Source organism: Mustelus asterias, chromosome 2, assembly GCF_964213995.1.
Source record: "Mustelus asterias chromosome 2, sMusAst1.hap1.1, whole genome shotgun sequence".
Classification (NCBI taxonomy): Eukaryota; Metazoa; Chordata; class Chondrichthyes; order Carcharhiniformes; family Triakidae; genus Mustelus; species Mustelus asterias.
This window is the reverse complement of record NC_135802.1, coordinates 109992129-110012003: the sequence shown is the minus strand read 5'-3', so window position 1 is coordinate 110012003 and position 19875 is coordinate 109992129. Positions and strand designations below refer to the sequence as shown.

Sequence of the window (19875 nt, the reverse complement as noted above, 5' to 3'; positions counted from 1 at the left end):
GTCAAAACAGAAGGACAAGCAGTCCAATCTATTCTGTAGATCAATAAAAACACTTCCCCATTTCCTAACCTAGTAGGAATAAAAATCCCCTCTCTGACTATGACTCCATGATGAAATGTGCAAACTGCAACTTTTCCAAGAACTACAATGCCTTTGTTTGAGAGAAAAACTCAATTTGGACTCTCATAACAAACTTCCCCCATTCAAGCAGACACCTACCTTGCCAGAAAGCAAAGTTTTTGGATTCAGCATGGCATGCAGATATTGGAGGATGATGGCTGACCTAAAAAAAATTGTGTTTAAAAAAAATACATCAAGGTTTTCATCAATGAATTTGCTATTTAAGAATTAAATTTATTTTTCATCTTAAATTGCATTAAAAGGTCTAAAATGGAAAAAAATACATTTATTTAATGGCCAGTTTTGTGTGTTTTTGTTACTACTAGAACCTTCGGCTGCCAGCCAAACACATGTAAAATTCTGAGTTTGTTGGCCACAGTTATCCACCTATCCATTCTGATGGGTGGAGGAGAGTAGCACACTAATGACTTGCCAAAAGTTAAGCCCTGCCTGCATTCATGACTCTTCTCATTGACATGTTTGCTTACTTTCATAACCTAGTTCTTAAATCCTCAGTAGGACAAGGTCCCAAGTATAGAGGACTGGATAACTGAACAGAGCCCTGTTCCACCACGATTCTGCCACATTCAGATGAATTAAACAAGGGATAATGTCTTTCTGGCCTACCCTGGGAATTTCAGACAGCATGCACTTTGAAGTACCTATGCAGAGCTCCCAACATCGGAGAATCTGCTGGCAGAAGCCCTAAGATCAAATAGTTCTTCCCGCTTAAGATAAGCTGATATCTATGGGACCAATTACCTTTCAATGATGCACTTCTAGTTCTATTTGGAATTTAATATTTGCCAAAATGCATATTCATTAGGACCTTTGTGCCACTGGGGCAGCATGGTATCACTAACTTACCTGTTGCAGGTATTCAAATAATCCTGTCTGCTATTTTTAGATGCAGTCTGAAACTCCTAACTGGATGGACTTCTAGCCCGTACTGCAATACTGCTGCTGGTGGAGCAGACCAATTGCAATTTAATGGCTTGACAGAATAAGACACAACTGACACAAAAACAGTCAAGATGAGTGTCATTGTTGAAAAATGCAGTTTTAATGCACATAGAATTAACTCGACCCTTAGCAATTAGAGCTTGTGGCAGAAAAACCTTCAATATAATTAAAAATGCAATTTTACTTAGCTATAAATTCTTTGCAACCAATTCTCAATACAACTCGGACCTATGTGGGAAACCCAGTTACTCACCGACTTACACTGTATATATATTATGCTGCAAGAGCCATTACCTGTTCAGCAATAAACCGGAAGCCTTGCTCTTTTCTCACACATTCATACGTCTCCCCTAGAACTGGGTTAAATGGCTTACTTCCAGCTCTGTAATATGAAGATGCATATGCTGAAACTGCAAAGGCTGCTACAAAAACCTGTGGGAATACAAGAGATAAATGACTGTTCTTATTCTATCACTTTAAATGCTTACGGGAACACAAGGCCATTAGGTTATAAAAACCGAAACAATTTCTAATTCATTACTTCTATGGCAAACTTAGAAATGTTCACTAAACAAATGCTCTGCCAATTGAAAATTAAACTTAAATACTATAAACTTAAATCTGTGATTTGACTTTACAAACCTTATACATACAAAATCCGATGTTCCAAAATGGTATTTTTGCTTTTGTTTGACAAAGCAAACAAAATGCACGTCAAATATAGATTTCAATGTTATCTTTTCGTTGTTTACAAAAGCCAACAAAAAAGAAACATATTTCACAATCACAGCCATCAGAACAATTTAAAATGTGCGTAATTCTATCCTCCAATGTAATTTTATTCTGATTGCTAAATTAGGGGCAACTGATTTGCTATCTCACAGATGGACCCAAATCAGAATCTTAATTCCATCTAGGAATTTTAATGCAAACTCAGGCAGAGATAAGCCCAGAAACTAATGTCTGTCAAATGAATGGTTGCCTCACTCCATCACTACCCTGGCCAGGGTTAAAGGAAGCAAACATGTCAGTAATAGTTAAGTGCAGCCAAAGAAAATAAACACTTTTCAGTAAAAAAAATCTAGTATTTATTTCAATTTGTAAGTAACTTCTATCATGTAAGCGAGTGAAAACAGAAAGATAGGAGAGGGGAAAGTAGTTCAAGTTATTCTTTTTCAGCACATTGTCACAAAAAGGTGTTTGGTGCAGTTCTTCCTTTAACCTAGCAATAATAAAAATGAATTTCCATCCCAATGCTGATTTTCCTCCTCCACAGATAGCAATACCATCTGTATTTTTGTAAAATAGGTTTGGTGCCTTTGTTGAGATTACAGGAGCCCGAGGACCCAGTTACAAAAGGGATGTTACATCAACCAATTAACAGACACAAGGCCAGGCAAGCGATGTGTGCCATTATCTGCAAGAAGCAGATAAAATAACTTGAGTTACCAATTGGAACTATTACACGCAAGTTGCAATTTGTATCATATCATGGGTGGAATTTTCCAGCCCTTCCCACTGGTAGGACCTTCCGGTCCTGCCAAAGTCAACCCCTGCCACGGGTCCTCTAATGGTGGCATGGGCAATGAATGTAAATCGCTATAGACTTCAGCAGCACAAGAGGCCACTGGTGGCCGATGGCAAGCCACTTCTATCGCTGGAAAACCACTGTGGGAGGCCTTGAGAAATCCATCCTACATTGCAGCACTTCAGCATTTAGAGATCAGCAATTCCTGTTCATTTGATGTTATAATTCATCATCTCAAACATTTGCATGGCATCCTATTCTGCAAAACTTCAGCCATTTTTGTACAGCTGTACTGCACTCAAACAATAGCATGCATCATTAAATAAAATTCAAACACAGCAATACCTTTGTTGCAATCTATTATAATCACTAAAATACCTCAAATTACTTTAAAAATTCTACTATTTTTGCTTTTGTAACATGTTATAAATGATGGACTTTAAAAGACAGTGAATATCTTAAAATGTCCCCTTTAACGTGAAGGAAAATTGAGGAATTGTGGATAACAATGCTCAACGATAGGTTCATGTGATCTCAAAATGATGCGATAATTTTCGCACCTTCACAGTACCTTACAGCAAGCTGCTCACTTTTTGTATAATACATCAAAAAATAAGGTAGCCCTTAGACAAATCATACCGTCATATGAATGAGTAGGCCACTCTGCCCTTCAAGTCTGCTCTGCCATTTAATCAGACCATGGTTGATCTGATTTTAACCTCAACTGTACATTCCTGACTACCCTCAATAACATTTCACCATTTGCTGATCAATAATCTATCTAGCTCTGCCTTAAAATGATTCAAAGATTCTGCCTCCATTGCCTTTTGAGAAAGAGTTCCAAAGACTCACGACCCTCAGAAACTAATTCTCCCCATCTCAATTTTAAATGGGCAACCTCCTATTTTTCAAAGTGACCCTTAAATTTTTCCCACGAGGGGAAACATCTATTCCACATCCACCCTGTCAAATCCACCCCTCCCCCATTTCTTATATATTCCAGTCAAGTCATTTCTTAGTCTTCCAAATGCCAATGGATAAAAGCCTAGCGTGTCAAGCCTTTCCTCAAAAGACAACCCATCCATTCCTGGTATTAGTCTATTAAACCTTCTCCACGAATGGGAGGGCAGATGGAAGGAGAGAAGAAAACTAATCCTAACGTACAATCCCTTCGGTGAGATCATTATAATTTTTCATAGACACCTTGTAAATTGTAGAATCTGTCAGAGAATATATTATAATTCCTGGGGTGCCCTAATTATCATGTTATGATTCAGCTTCTCTTTTATGTTTAGCAAAGCCACAGTACGAGAAGGTTGCCTCAGTATGAGAAGGTTGTCTGCACCACTCCCCTCAGCACAATCCACCACCGACTCCCTACTCTTCTTCAGCTGTACCCAGTAATTTTTAAAAAGCACCCAGTTTGAAACAGATCATTACTAAATTGCACAACATTCAAAAACAAATTGTTGTAAACCAGGTCAGAAACTCCAAAGTGTTTTATGAAGCCCACTTGGATCATAAATTTTGCACTTTGATTTAGCTAGGGTAAGCGAGAGATATTTCACTTCAGGTATGATTCAAGTGACCTACTAAGGAGCTTTTATCAAAGTTTATTTAAGAATACAGTTAACATGTATGGAAAGAAAATTAGCAATATCTTTTACCAATTACAAACAAGGAAAAAACAATCATAATATTGTATCAACCCTAACAGCTGAACACATTCCAACAAAATGAATCTCAGAAACAAAACCTTTATCACAGGTTTAACACAGCAAGACTAATGCTCATGTGATATTGAAATTTAGCCTTTTGGTTGAATGCAGCAAATCTAGAGGCAAACACAGACACGCTTGGAGTCAGAACAGCTTCAGTCCCTTGGGTTGGAGAATAGAAACCCTCACTTTTCAGCCTTGTAACTTCTAGCAGCTCTCTGGATACACCCAGAACAGTTCGAAGTCAGAACAGCTTCCCAAAACACCAGCGAGACACACTCTAGGCAAGCCAACCACCAGCAGTAGATTTTCCACTCCAGGAAGGAGTGGAAGCCTTGCTTTCAGCTAACCAACAGAATTTCTAATACCCAGGGACAGAGAGAAACACTGCTTTTCGTCTGATGTCAACTCCCTTCTAAACTAAAACTGCAGCCAGCCAAATTAAAAGTGAAACCTTGAATTCACTATGAAGAAAAACTGTCCAAAACACATGACCTGCCATCAGTCTTCCTCCTAATAATGCAGGTCATACAACAACTCCCAAACAGTAACTGAAAATACCCCATTTAAGCCACTGAAGTAGCAATAAAAAGACTTCTAGCAGATGGCCTGGCAACAATGAAACCAAAACAGCTTATAGCTGCAGAGAACATGATTTAAAAAAAACATTTCCTAAAGATACAGTAACATCACAAAATATATATTCACTCAAATATCAGAAATATAGGCAGAGAATGTTAGAGTGCTTAGGCAAGAGATTAGGGAATTATTTTAGTTAAGGAAACAGTAACCAGACAGAAAGCAAAGGCCAAATGAAAACAAAAGTGTTGGAAATACTCAGCAGGTCAGACAGCCGCTGAAATCTTGCTGGCATTTATGCCAGTGGGATCTTACAGTGCCCCCCTCCCCCCCCACTGCAGGCTTCCTGGTGATGAGGGGGTGCATTCAATGGGAAACCTCATTTGCAATGGCAGAACCATAAGATCCTGCCACCTGCAAGTAGCACACCGCCATCCGTCAGAGAGTGGGAGGAAAATCCCATCCAGCATCTCTGCAGACAGCAAGAGAGTTAACATCACTAAACACCCGACTGAATGTTTTAGAACCCCGAAGAGAATGGGACCAAGACGCCAATCCCAGCACCAACAACAGTAAGAAGTGGGGAGGGTGGTACAGGGACCCAGCTCTCCCTCTAACTCAGACCAATTAAGGTTGTTGAAAAGATCATTAAGGGTTTGTAAATATTGGAAGTTTTAACTCGTTTTAAAAAAGTGCCGGACATGTCCCCACTTCCATTGGAATCTGGCCAGCTGAAGACAGTTGGGTGAAGATGGAAAGACAATCGTGGCTGCCCTAAGCTATCATCTAAGGGAGACTCGGAACCGAGTAAGGGCATTCCCTTGGTGCTGCACAGGGAGGGTAGACACTCTGCTCCTGGGCTTTGAATGAGGTCAGTAGCCCCCGGCAGCGGGCAATGCGACCAAGGACAATTGTTAGTTACCTGGCCGAAAGGAAGGCTCCAGTTGGCAATGAGGGCTGGCTATCAGACCTTGGGTCCTGTGGTGATGAGGTGATACCCTTCATAGGATGGGCTGGACAGGAGGGCACAGGCAAGGACAGGAGGGTAGGAAGGTGACAGAGGCCAAACACTCAATGTGGGATCTCCTGCTGAAAATGGAACTACCTGCAGACAGCCTAGTGTCACAGGTGCCTGCGCTTCTCCAGCAGGTGGTCACAGATATCTGTGCCCTTACTGAAGGTCTCCTTGCAGGAGTGGTCACCATCCCTGCCACTGGCAGCCAAAGTCTCGAACTTCTTCACTTCTGGTTTCTCCCATGGATTAGCAGACCTTAGGGGCAGATCAGAAGTGGTAGCATACTAGTCCATCGCACAGCTAACTGATGCCCTATTTTGCTTTCCCGACAGCCGTCACGAGTCCTTCACCCTTTGCCAGAAAAGACTGCTTCAGAACTTCGGTCCAAACCCAAAGAATATGGATTGATTTCAGGAGAGAAGGGAAATCTCATGTAGGAATGGTAACCACTCCCTTTAAGAGAACCCAGACAGATCTAGAGACAATATAGCTAATACCACTGACTCAGAAGGACAACCACCAGGCTTCTATAGAGCGATTCCAGTGCCTGAACCGGCCACATGGTAGTCTCCAGTCTCAGTCAGTGTGTGTGGTTATCTGTGCTCTCCAGAACATGACTTTCCAGAGGAGTATGGGAATGAAGGACAGCAAGACTCTGGACAAGGACAGCCTATCAGGGAGGAGTAGGAAATTAGAGGGGAAGAGACAGCATTGGGAGGGGATGCTGAACAAAGATGCCCCTGCTGCACCATGAGGTGGCCTCCTCTTGTCACCGCCGAGGAAGAGGACCGCCCTCATGGCCTCCAGCAGTAGATCCAGGTCAACACAAAGAAACCAGGGTCTGCCCATTCCTGGCTTCCAAAACTCTCCCATAACATCAGGCTTCCCTTTAGTAAAGTGGGGAAGCCTGTGGCACAAACTGTGGATCCTTCCCTTAGAACAACCAGTAGCCTCAGCGGTGGCTGTTGGGCTGAGGGGGGGGGAATGGGTCAGTGTTTAAGTCAGTCGCAGACGTCATCTGACCCACCTCTATTCCCATCCCCCCACATTCCAAATGGAAACCCATCTCCATATTAATTAAGGGTTCACCCCTGTGAAAATCTGAACTTTATCTCCCACTGGCAACTGACTTATGACTCAAAGATACACGGTTCCTGCTTCCCACCTAATGAAAATTCAGCCCTCAGTTTCCCTCTCCACGACTGCTACCTGGGTAGGTACAGACATCCAGCATTTTCTGTTTTATTTACAGGGCTAAATAAAAAAAGTGTAGATCAACTCAAAGAAAGGCACACATCAAGGGAAGAAACTTGAAATGCAAGAGACAAAGCAAAGACAGAGAGAACCACATCGACCCACAGTTACAGATTATTGCCTTGCAGGCACAAGAAAACTCCACTGTCAAGTCCCTCTGATTTATCATGAGCGATAATGGAGAATCAATATCTCCTCATCTCTCTCTATCTAAACTATACATACACAGTCAAATACACATCCTAGCTTAACTGTAGACAGTCATTGTGCAGATGAAAACAAAATGTTTAATTACCATTCGTTCAAATGGGTCATCTGTCTGAGATGCCTTATCCAGTAGCTCACTGTATTCCAGCTCTTCACAAAGGCGCTGCAGTGTGTTCACTGGTTCATTTAACTGAACTGGCATGGAGACCTTAGAAAGATCTTTCCCTATGTTATTCCTTAGAATATTCCACAAGCTTATGTTACTATTATTTGGTCCTGGAGCTGGCAGACATGATCTTCTTCGCGTAAGGTGACCTGTACCATTTTGGGCATTGCCTGTGTTTTAAGAAAATGAAATGTTGCTTAGGCTCGTACCAGTACTTTCATCATTGAACCACTTGATAAAAACATTTGTCTTGCCAGCAGACAGTACATTAGTTCTCATTACTTGGCTCAAATGGTATACACACTAGGAAATGGCACATTGAACCATCTAGGCCATCATTATTCCAAAGTATAGTCTTTGCTCTGTGCAGATTTTGATTATCTTAGCCAAGCTGGTTCTCAAGGTAATACAACAAGCTTTAGTATTCTCTGGAAGTGAAGAGGGGGGGAGGAAGGAAATTTATAAAGGTTCCTATTTCTAATTGCCAACTTGCCTGAAATGTGCTTGTGACAGCACTGCCTAGGTTGACATGTGCAGTACTGAACCTTTGGCCACTTGAAGGTTGCCAATATTCACAGAATCATGTCCCAGTGTGATTCACTGTTTTCAGGATCAACACTGGTATAAAAATTGGAAGAGAAAAAATTACAAACTGCACAGTCTCACCTTATTCCATCAGACAGGACAAATTACATTCCAAACATTCTGTAAAGAAAGGAGCTGTTTGCAGCTTGTATAATAGATTAGGATTGAAAAAGTGTCCTCCTCAATTACATATTTTGACGAAAATAAAACACCAGGGGTTAATCCCTATCTTCAGGAGGGAATTTGCCCACCAGCATCCTCTATAATTATCTGGGTTGCACTAAGCGCCTGCTAGAAAAGAAGCCAAGAGCTGAAGTACCAAAGAATCTTACATATATTCTGAGCGTTCGTCTCTGCGTCGGTGCTTAAGTTATCCTCTGAAATATTGTCACTTATGTCACTGACATATGAATCATCATCTGAGGCCTACAACAGAAAAAGCAGATTATTCACTCTTCTCAAAATAATATCCACCAAAATAGCAAGCATCAGTATTGATACAGGACAACAGAGTAATGTTGTCAGAATGCAAACACAATAGAATAGCAATCGGAGCAAAAGTCCTGTGCTGACACATTCATCACGAGAGAGGTCATGGTGACATGCAGAATATCTTGGTGCCTCCTTTCTGGCATTTGAACAGTGAATCCCAGGTCATTCTTCTGCAGAGGAGTTGATACTGTCTCAAAAGATATCCACTATGCAGAGCTCCCATGCACCTCCAAGCAGATATTGAAAGGCAGACACTAAAGATAAGGCCTCCTATTCATTATTCTAAGATACAGGATTGAAATTCAACTTTACCAGTGGCACAAAATAGTTGGTAGTGAATAGGACATCTATTTGGAATCATAGAATAGAATCCCAACAGGGCAGGAGGCGGCCATTCGGCCCAGCGAGTCTGCACCGACCACAATCCCATCTGGGCCCTATCCCCGTAACCTCACATATTTACCCTACTAATCCCCTGACACTAGGGTCAATTTAGCATGGACAATCAACCTAACCCGCACATCTTTGGACTCTGGAAGGAAACCCGAGCACCCGGAGGAAACCCACGCAGACACGGGGAGAATGCGCAAATTCCACACAGACAGTGACCCAAGGCCGGAATTGAACCTGGGCCCCTGGTGCTATGAGACAGCAGTGCTAACCACCATGCCGCCCCAAATTTGTTCTTCTGAAATCAACATGGGATGCACCCATGAGAAACGATGAAACCAAAATGTCTCTGCAATTATATGCAAAAACCACAGACATATCTCATCAAATTTATACAGATCCAATCTAGGTATTAAAATTTGATCTTCTTTCCAAACTAACTACGAAGGAAATGTATCAGACCAAGAGAAACATTATAACAAGTCATGTCTCAGTAGACTGTAATGGTGAAATGGTTAGTTAGACCATATTGAAGGATACTGACTGCAGAGTGTTTATTATGATACCATTGGGTGTTTGACACATATAACCATAGAATCTCTACAGTGCAGGAGGCCATTCAGCCCATTGAGTCTGCACCGACTCTCTGATAGAGCATTTTACCCATGCCCAGCCCCTGCCCTATCCCCATAACCCCATGCATTTACGCCATTAATCCCCTTAACCTACACATCTTGGGACACTAAAAGGCAATTTAGCAAAGCCAATCCACCTAACCTCTGGTTTCCTCTCACATTTTTGGACTGTGGGAGGAAACCGGAGCACCCAGAGGAAACTCATCCAGATTCAGGGAGAACGTGCAAACTCCACAAAGTAACTCAAGGCCGGGTCCCTGGTGTTGAGGCAGCAGTGCTAACCACTGTGCCTGCCATACAGCTGGAGTACATGGAATTTAATGAGAATTGTGGAATTGACATTCTTTATTCAATCCAATACCTGCAACTGCACATATTAGTGACTGAGGTATCTACTTGCATCGATAATATTTTCATTGCTTATCGGGCGGCACGGTAGCAGTGGTTAGCACTGCTGCTTCACAGCTCCAGGGACCTGGGTTCGATTCCCAGCTTAGGTCACTGTCTGTGTGGAGTTTGCACATTCTCCCTGTGTCTGCATGGGTTTCGGTTTCCTCCCACAGTCCAAAGAGGTGCGGGCTAGGTTGATTGGCCATTCTAAAAATTGCCCCTTAGTGTCCTGGGATGCATAGGTTAGAGGGGTTAGTGGGTAAATATGTAGGGATATGGGGTTAGAGCCTGGGTGGGATTGTGGTTGGTGCAGACTCAAAAGGCCAAGTGGCCTCTTTCTGCACTGTAGGGTTTCTACGATTGCTGACCACTCAAATTTACCTTCCTGGTTCCCACATTAGCTTATATGTTAAAGGTACCCCCTCCCTCTTTACTGTCTGCCATCCTTGCCCCCCTTCAAAAAAAAAATCCCTTGACCCCCCTCCCCCACTTTCTTGTAAACTTTCCTTTCCTCTCCAAAGGCTTTCAATGTGATGGTGCCTCCCAAGCCTGTGCCCATCTTCCCCAGAACTCAGTTTGAATCACTCCAATCAGGTTTCTGCCCCCTCCAAGATACGAAAACTGTTCTTGTTCAGCTATAAACTTCATTCCCTATCTATTGATCCGATCCCTTCTCCAGCTAATTCTGAGAACTATCAGACTGGTTGCAAGCTTTGAAAGCAACCCTGAAATGAACTCAAGACCACATAACAGCTCAGTCATCAAAACTGCCTTACTTTCATCTCCATGACAATGGCCAACTCCACCCTGCCTCAGCTTCTCTGAAACCCGGATTCAGGCTTGTGTGGCCTCTGGACCCGACTATTCCAATGCACGCCTGGCTGGTCTCCCACAGAGGTTAACTGGAGGTTATTCAAAACTCTGCTGCCTGTGTCATTATTCCCTCCAATTCCTGTTTACTCATCCTCCCTGTTCTCACTTACATTAGCTCCTGGGTCAAGCAATACCTACATTTTAAATTTCTCAGATACTACAGCGCAGAAGAGGCCCTTCGGTCCATCAAGTCTGCACTGAAAGACCCGAACAGCTTCTTTCCTGCTGCTGTCAGACTTTTGAACGGACTTACCTTGCATTAGGTTGATCTTTCCCTACACCCTAGCTATGACTGTAATACTACATTTTGCACTCTCTCGTTTCCTTCTTTATGAATAATATGTTTTGTCTGCATAGAACGCAAGAAACAAAACTTTTCACTATATTAATACATGTGACAATAATAAATCAAATCAAATCAAGAGACCTGCCCACCTAATTCCACTTGCCAGCACTTGGCCCATAGCCTTGAATGTTATAGCGTGCCAAGTACTCATCCAAATACTTTTTGAAGGATGAGAGATATCCCACCTCCACAGACAGTGCACCACCTTCTGGGTAAAAACGTTTTTCCTCAAATCCCCCCTAAACCTCTCACCCCTCACTTTTAATTTGTGTCCCCTTGTAACTGACCCTTCAGCTAAGGGGAACAGCTGCTTCCGATCCACCCTGTCCATGCACCTCATAATCTTGAACGCCTCAATCAGGTCGCCCCCCAGTCTTCTCTGTTCCAGAGAAAACAACCCAAGTCTATTCAACTTCTCTTTATAACTTAAATTGCTCCACCACTTACCCTGTAAGATGAGGTAAATCCACCTTTTTATGGACATTAATACCATATGTGGAATATGGACAAAATTGGCTGAACTACGGACAAACTTAAAATTCTGTGTTTCAAAACACATGAACTTAAAATGGCTGCAAACAAGACATCAATAGACAAAGAGATACACAGCCTTATCAAATCCATCTGGCAGTTGCTTGAGCTGACAAAGGACAATGAATCATGGCAAAACTAGCCTGCTAGTTATGCAAAAATGAGCCCAGCTAGACCTGGCTGACAATGCCACCCATTACATCATCTATGGACAGTACACATTATAGACTCCAAGTTATCTGTGAAATCCAACAGGTTTGGGTCCAGGCTGTGTCTTGCAAAACCATCTCGATGGGAAAGCGATCAACACCTCCTGAGGACCATCAAAAATCATTTCACTCCTCATCAGCACTCTCATCAAAATTCAACCGACTGTTGGGAGAAGCTGCCAGAAATTCAAAGGCTGCATCTTTTAAAATACGGAACTCTTAGCCGGAGCACACAGGTTGCTCACTACTCCACAACTACAGCCAGGGACTCTTCCCTGAGCAGAACCAAACAACTTTGAGCCGCAACTTTGTTCCTTAGCGGCTCCAACAACTGAGAAAGACTCGAAAATTACTCTTCAACCACCAAAGAAAGAAATTCAAAAAGTACTTACTCAAAGATCCAAGACACAAGAAACCGCATTTGCAGACAACTCGAGACTGAAGGCCTGGGTTGCACAGCAAAGAATTTTATACCTACCTGACCATGCGACTAAGGTGCATGTCTCTTGAAGGCAAGACAGCCCTGACCTTTTCTTAAAGGCAGTACTGCCCCTCTGACCCCAGAAGTGGTGAGTATAATCTACAGTCCCCAGAAATCCCCAATTAGCCAAGTGTTAAGGAAAGGTGGTTGGGAATTGTGTAAAATTGTGTAAACCTAAAGATAGCCATTGTGTTGTTATAGTCTCTTCCTTCCATAGCATAGTAACTGGTTGTGTGCGCATGTTGACAGGTCTGGTTAATTTTATTCCTTCCTAAATAAAATTTGGTCTTTTGTGTCACCCACTCATCCCTTTCCATTCTGGTGGATTACTGAGCGAGAACATAATTCTGAAATCAGGCGCCTCGAAACCACAAGTGAATTCACTGGTCAGGCATAAACAGTGTCCCACTTTCTCTCTCCTGCGAAGTCGCCCCAGTGTGACACTTCTGCTGTTTCCTCCACCTACAGGAGAGAGACACACATCCAAGAGTGATAGCTGAGACCACCACTTGGAGTAAAAGACCCCCTACAGCGCTCTGCTCTAGAATTCTCTCCTTAAAGCTCCCTGCCCCAATTTCCTCTTTTCCCTGATTTTTTCTGTGATGGCATGCACCTTACTACCTCTTTGACCAAGCCTTTGGCCATCTGCCCTAATATTTATGCGGTTCAGTCTCAAATTTTGCTTTATAATGTTCCTGTGAAGTTTTATTTTAAAAGTATCAGAAAATACAAGATGATGTATTCTTGTTAATATAACTAAAGTGTACAAAATTTCAGCAGTTATTAACAATATATTTCCCCTTGCCAAATTGCTATCAACTTTCCTCTCACTATTCTGATGTAATCAGTTCCAACATGTTAGTATCTCAAAGTGGACTTTTCTCATGTGTAAACAGTGATATTATACATCAGAAGGCTTTTTCATTGTGTGGGCCACAATAGCCAAGCCCGAATGTGTTGTCAACGATATCCAATTTAGTTTTGTAGCCAGCAAGCCATACAAGTTTGTTTAAACTTGAAATGAGTAGGTGCTACATTGAATCACTGGTTACTGCAATAAAAAAAATTTATCCTCTCCTCAATAAGAAATCAGAAAACACAGACATATCTATAGAAAATACCAATATCACACTTGGATTGACTTGCCACATGTCCGTCCGATGGCTAAAATGGAAAAATTTCAGAGTTTTCATTTTCACCTATTAGGCCCAGTCAAAATGTAAATAACTCACCATTTTCTGCAGAAATATTGGTTGAGAACAGAATTCATACTCAGGTCAAATCACATTCCAGTAGCTGCTCCTTACTGATAACCCACAATGCATCATTAACCTGTATATAGGTCATAAGTGAACCATTTCTGCAGCAAGCACACTGACCTCATTCTCAGAAGAGCTTGCAGACAACAAGACTTCCTGTGCATCGAAGAATTCAGAGAGTGAGTCTGCTCGAGAAACCCTGCTTTCATTTGAGAGTTGATGGACCAAAGGGTTAGTTACTTGAACAAGGTCTTGCTGCTGCAGGATAAGAAAATAAATTGAATTGATTACGAGTTGCATTCCTATGCGTCAAAAATTGGTAATATAAACATTTTAAAACGGTTCCTGTCTGTGCCAAAAAACTCCTCAAATATATTTGTAGAAGTAGTTAGTTTTAAAAACCTAGATCAAGCATTTAGATTTAGTACGTCAGAGATGACAACATGTTTTAGCAACTGCAGCACCTGCTGTTATTGACAATGTAACCGTGGTAATGCTACATTCAAATCTGACTGTAAATTGCCAGCAGCAAGGACATGTGCAAGATGTGAAAAAATTCTTTGCATTCAATTCTGCCATTTTAACCTTGAAGCCTGAAAAGTAATGGTTCCCACACCAGGCAAATTAGCCGGGAAGAGTCAGGGCCAGGAGAGGTACATTTTAATTGCAGTAAAATTGATTTCCATGCAAAGTAAGTGTACTCCTCCAGACCCAAAGGAAACCTTAGGGCATCCCTGCCCTGGTCCCTCCCCGTCTCCCACCCTCAATGGGGATTCTCTCCTCCTGACCACGTGCTTTGTGCTTGGGACATTGCTCACAGGTCCCCGCTGCAACGACTGCCAATCTGTATTACTTTTAATGGACAGGAAGCCACTTCCAGCGACTTCCCAGCCGTCGTAGTCAGAAAATGACAGCTAATGAGGCTCAGACACAACCTCAAGTCTCATTCGCTGTTTTGGCAAGGGAGCTGATCTCATTGAGACAGTGGCCAGGATTCCACAACTGGTTTGGGACCGACAGTGGATAGATACACAGAAAACCTTACTGCAAGTGGGAGAGTGAGAACAGAAATGAAAATTGGTTAAGCATGGGATGGGACTGGACTGCAGTAGACCACTGTAGTCAAACAGTCTGCAAATACAGAACGTCTAGGCTCACATAACATAAATGGTCACTCGGGCAAAGAGCACTCGAAGGTGACCACCAGATTTGAAGCTCAACAATAAAGTCAAATGCGCCCAAGGGAATGAAAAAACTTGAAAGAGTAGTGTATTAGTTTATATACTCAGTGATTAAATAATTAACTTTTACCTTTGAATTATGTTTGAATTGACCATACGGAACTAATTAATACAAAATCTACTTATATGCATAAATAATCAAATAGAAATGCAATTACTACTCCAGTAAATGTTATGATTGCGATATTAAGGGTAAATATTTTTCCCATTTGCTTGACGCAACTTAACTTTTATTTGCATAATTCTCTACGATTTTGAAAATACAATAGAAATTAAAGCAAACTGACAATGAATGCTGAATTTTTAAAACAAATCACAATTCATTATGTAAGATTAGTGAAGAAATGCCTTGAGAGCACAAGTTAAGGTCTACAATTAGTGCATAAAAATTTTGAATTAATTAGTAAAACAAACTTGTGCTGTTAAGAAAGCTCACTAACACCTCGACTTTCTCAAGAGGCTAAGAAAATTTGGCATCTTCACTACAACTCTTAGCAATTTTTTTTTTACAGATGCACCATAGAAAGCATCCTATCCGGATGTATCACAGCTTGGTATGGCTCCTGCTCTTACCAAGTCCGCAAAAAACTACAAAAGAGTTGTGAACGAAGCCCAGTCCATCAGCAAACCAGCCTCGGGAAAACAGCTAGCATAATCAGGGACCCCACGCGCTCTGGACATACTCTCTTCCACCTTCTTCCATCGGGAAAAAGGTACAAAAGTCTGAAAACACGTAACAGCAGACTCAAGAACAGCTTCTTCCCTGCTGCCATCAGACTTTTGAATGGTCCTATCGTATATTAAGCTGATCTTTCTCTTAACACTACCTGTAACTGTAACACTATATTCTGCACCCTATCCTTTCCTTCTCCCCATGCACTCTATGAGTGATATGTTTTGCCTGTATATCATGCAAGAAACGATACTTTTCACTGTATCCCAATACATATGATAATAAATCAAATGAAAATTCATGCACGTCCAAGAACTAGCCTCTGAGGCTATACACATTACAAAAAAACAAATCAAACATTGCTGAAAGAGAATCATGTGGCTGAAGCTTTCATTCATCAGGAAGAACACCAGAATGTAAAATTTGCCTTGCACCTTTTCTGCATTACCTGGGAGCCTGGAGTATAATTTCTCATTGCTTTTTCTGTGGCAATGCCTCACCCACAGTTGACTTGCCAACCAATCAGCACCCTAATTTCCTGAAGAATAAATTGTGATTGTTTGAAATTTGGCATTCTTGTGTTTGTCCTGATTAGTGAGGATGAAAAGATTTGGCAACATCTCTTTTCAGCAGAAAAATAGTGTATTATTTAAAGTTAATCTTTTCCATAGTTGGTTTAAAACAACTCTCAAGAATTAGGTTGCTGAGAGGCGGTGGAGGGGCGGGGGGGGGGGGGGGGGGTGTGAAGTTGTCTTCCAGATGGCTGGGCTTCACTGGAAGGGACATGTGGCTTGCACCATTTTGAGTCCGTTTCTGTCAATGCACAATAATATATTGTCTGTAATCAAATGTTCTTTGATTTAGACATTCTGAAAAACACCCTTCAAAAGCATGATGAATGATTTCTCAAGTTAATGTAATTTATATTGATCAATAACAAATTATATGCCACATAGTTCATCACTGAATTATAATATGCTTGCCAACATTAGTTCCAAAATCAACAAATAATTGACGGGCCTCTGAAGTACACATTTTACAAAACAAATACTTGGGCCCAGATTTTGCTACCGAGTCAGAGAGTTGGAGTCAGGAAATCTGGCAGCTCACCACACCTTCCTCAGTAGCAAGTGCTCTACACAGCTCTGTTGTCACTCTGGCTGAGGAAGAATGGGGGGGGGGGGGGCGGGCATTTATGGCCATAGCAACTGGTTAAAAGACCTGTGTTCGGTTCTCTGGGACATTGTCCCAAATACATGTTTGCATTTTATGCACCTTTTACACCACTTCAGCTCCATGTCCCCATGCCAAATCATTCCCCCCAACCACTCCCATGGCCATTTATAACCCCAAGCCAACAGTGAAAATTGCCCCCCACGCATCCGTGCGCACGGACAGTGGCCCATTCATCGCGCCAGATGCCCGTCCTACAAAGAACAAAGAAAATTACAGCACAGGAACAGGCCCTTTGGCCCTCCAAGCCTGCACCGACCAGGCTGCCTGACTGAACTAAAACACCCGACCCTTCCGGGGACCATATCCCTCTATTCCCATCCGATTCATCTATTTGTCAAGACGCCCCTTAAAAGTCACTACTGAATCCACTTCCACTACCTCACCCGGCAACGAGTTCCAGGCACCCACTACACTGTGTAAAAAATCTGCCTCGTCCATCTCCTTTAAACCTTGCCCCTCGCACCTTAAACCTGTGCCGGCTAGTAATTGACTCTTCCACCCTGGGAAAAAGCTTCTGACTACCCACTCTGTCCATGCCTCTCATAATCTTGTAGACTTCTATCAGGTCGCCCCTCAACCTCCGTCGCTCCAGTGAGAACAAACCAAGTTTCTCCAACCTCTCCTCATAGCTAATGCCCTCCATGCCAGGCAACATCCTGGTAAATCTTTTCTGCACCCTCTCCAAAGCCTCCCCATCCTTCTGGTAGTGTGGCGACCAGCATTGAACACTATATTCCAAGTGCAGCCTAACTAGGGTTCTATAAAGCTGCAACATGACTTGCCAATTTTTAAACTCAATGCCCCGGCCAATGAAGGCAAGCATGCCCTATGCCTTCTTAACTACCTTCTCCACCTGCATTGCCACTTTCAGTGACCTGTGTACCTGTACACCCAGATCCCTTTGCCTCTCAATACTCTAAAGGGTTCTGCCATTTACTGTATATTTCTTATCTGTATTAGACCTTCCAAAATGCATTACCTCACATTTGTTCGGATTAAACTCTTGGGCGGGATTCAGTCCCGTCCTCCCCCTTACCGGCGTGAATCCGCTAAGACTATGATGCACAGAGTGCCAGAAATTCACCCAAGTGCGGTCAAAAAATGGGAGATTTAACCACCTGTTGGGCACTTAATTAGTTTGGGAAAATCACCCCCAATAAGTTCATTATAGCTTCATATAGCTATCAGTACATTATTCTACCTCCTGCAAACACAAATATCTTCCTCGGTACTAGGTATGACTCCAGCCAATGGAGTGTATCTACCACCCCAACCCAAACCAAACCCGTCCAACTCCCCATTCCCACTGACTTTAATTTTAATGCAGCTCCTTGATACTCTGTCAAATGCTGCCTACGTGTCAAAGCAGTCACTCGGACCTCAAATGGTAAGTGGATGGAGTGTGGCCTATGGACATGGTAGCAATGCAATGATCTCACATGGATGAAGATGTGTGTATGCATTCCAACAACTTCTTACTCCGTTCTAAGCAACATGCCCCCCCAGCAGTATTCTCTGCACTCGGTACTTATCCTAACATTCATATACTGCTCTCTTTCACACATCCACCAATACTCCCAACATAATAACCACATTCCCCTCCTCTCCATATCCCAGCATTTACTATTGCAGACATTTCAACCAAGCAGTGTCACTCACTACTGACACACTACCTTCTCTCTCTTGTAGAAGGTTGCCCTTAGCAGGCACATGTAACCGATACATGGAGGGGGATCTCCATTTCTCCATCCTATAAAACCTCTGCAGAGATGTTGCTCCACATCATGGGCCCAGAGACAACGCATGTAGCGCTGCGGAGGTTGTCTAGAAGTCACAAGCTTTTTCAACTCTATCCTCACCCTCATCCTGAGACATGGCCTTAATTGAAAATGGAAGATGTGACCATGAACCTCCTGCTTTCCTTCCCACTACAAGTTTCTGTTTGTAGCTTTCCAATGTAGGCGAGCTGCCACCGAACCAGCCTCAGCAGAGGCTGGAGGAAAAGGAGAATCGACCATTTGAAAGTGATGAGGAGGCACAGTTACTTATTCTTATACTCTGTGCCCACAGCTCAGATACTGACACTGCCCATTGCAGAAGTTAGTTTAGAATCAGGAGCAAGGCATGGTAAGTCAGCAGGCACAACGGGGCTACAGCAAAGCCAGAGGGAAAGGATAACTCATGTGCCTGCTCCCCGAGGGCAAGGCAGCAGCTGAGTTCTGCTGCACAGGACGCAGATGTGAAGTTCATTGGGATAGTGTACAGGAGACTGCTGAAGAAGATGCACATGCTGATGTTTGACGCATAGGCAGCCTGCGAGTCAGTTTGCTGTCTATGTCTAGCAGCATGGATGAGTCTAGCTTAAATGTGGCAGAGGCCATCCTGCAGAGCTTGAAATGCATCATTTTCACCAGTGGTTAACTCCATGGAGCATTGCCTCACCAAGCTACAAATATTGGTCAAGATATCAGCTCCCAGTGCAGCACAGGCTGCATCTTCCAATGTCTCACTGCTGCAGAAGAAACTCAAACAGAAGTCATGAGATCCATGGTTGCTGCAATGCAGCTTCAGACAGCTGCTCTCGTGGATATGGATCTCCGTCTGTAGAGGGGTATGCCAGCTGTATGCGTTCTAGCAGATTGTAAGAAGTCTCACAACACCAGGTTAAAGTCCAACAGGTTTATTTGGTAGCAAATACCATTAGAAGTGACCAGTTCTAGCAGATTACCAGCAATCATGTGTCACCCCATAGGAATGGCAGTGGCTCTTTGGAGCATAAACCTCTGGTTCAAGGTGATAACATTCATGCTTCCAACATCATCACTCCACCAGGTCCCTCACTATTGCCCATCAACCAGCCAAACCAGCCTGCTGCCATCCACAGCAAGGTAGGTCAAACTGAAGCTGGATCTTCCAGGGCCATATCTATCTGAGGGCATCTGCATAACCATCTGCAGCTTCCCACGGTGCTCCAGCAGCCTTTC

General features: G+C 42.8%; 1 protein-coding gene across 2 annotated transcripts in view; it reads right to left on the bottom strand.

The window, feature by feature from the left end:
• Positions 1 to 19875, bottom strand: part of osbpl3b (oxysterol binding protein-like 3b) — a 204087-nt gene that overhangs the window by 47272 nt on the left and 136940 nt on the right. For both annotated transcript variants that reach the window (XM_078240221.1, XM_078240230.1), the window contains 5 exons: positions 13862 to 13999; positions 8468 to 8561; positions 7473 to 7720; positions 1378 to 1515; positions 220 to 283 (listed from right to left, as the gene is read on the bottom strand). In XM_078240221.1, coding sequence (XP_078096347.1) covers positions 220 to 283; positions 1378 to 1515; positions 7473 to 7720; positions 8468 to 8561; positions 13862 to 13999 — 682 coding nt within the window. The remainder of the gene's footprint in view (positions 1 to 219; positions 284 to 1377; positions 1516 to 7472; positions 7721 to 8467; positions 8562 to 13861; positions 14000 to 19875) is intronic.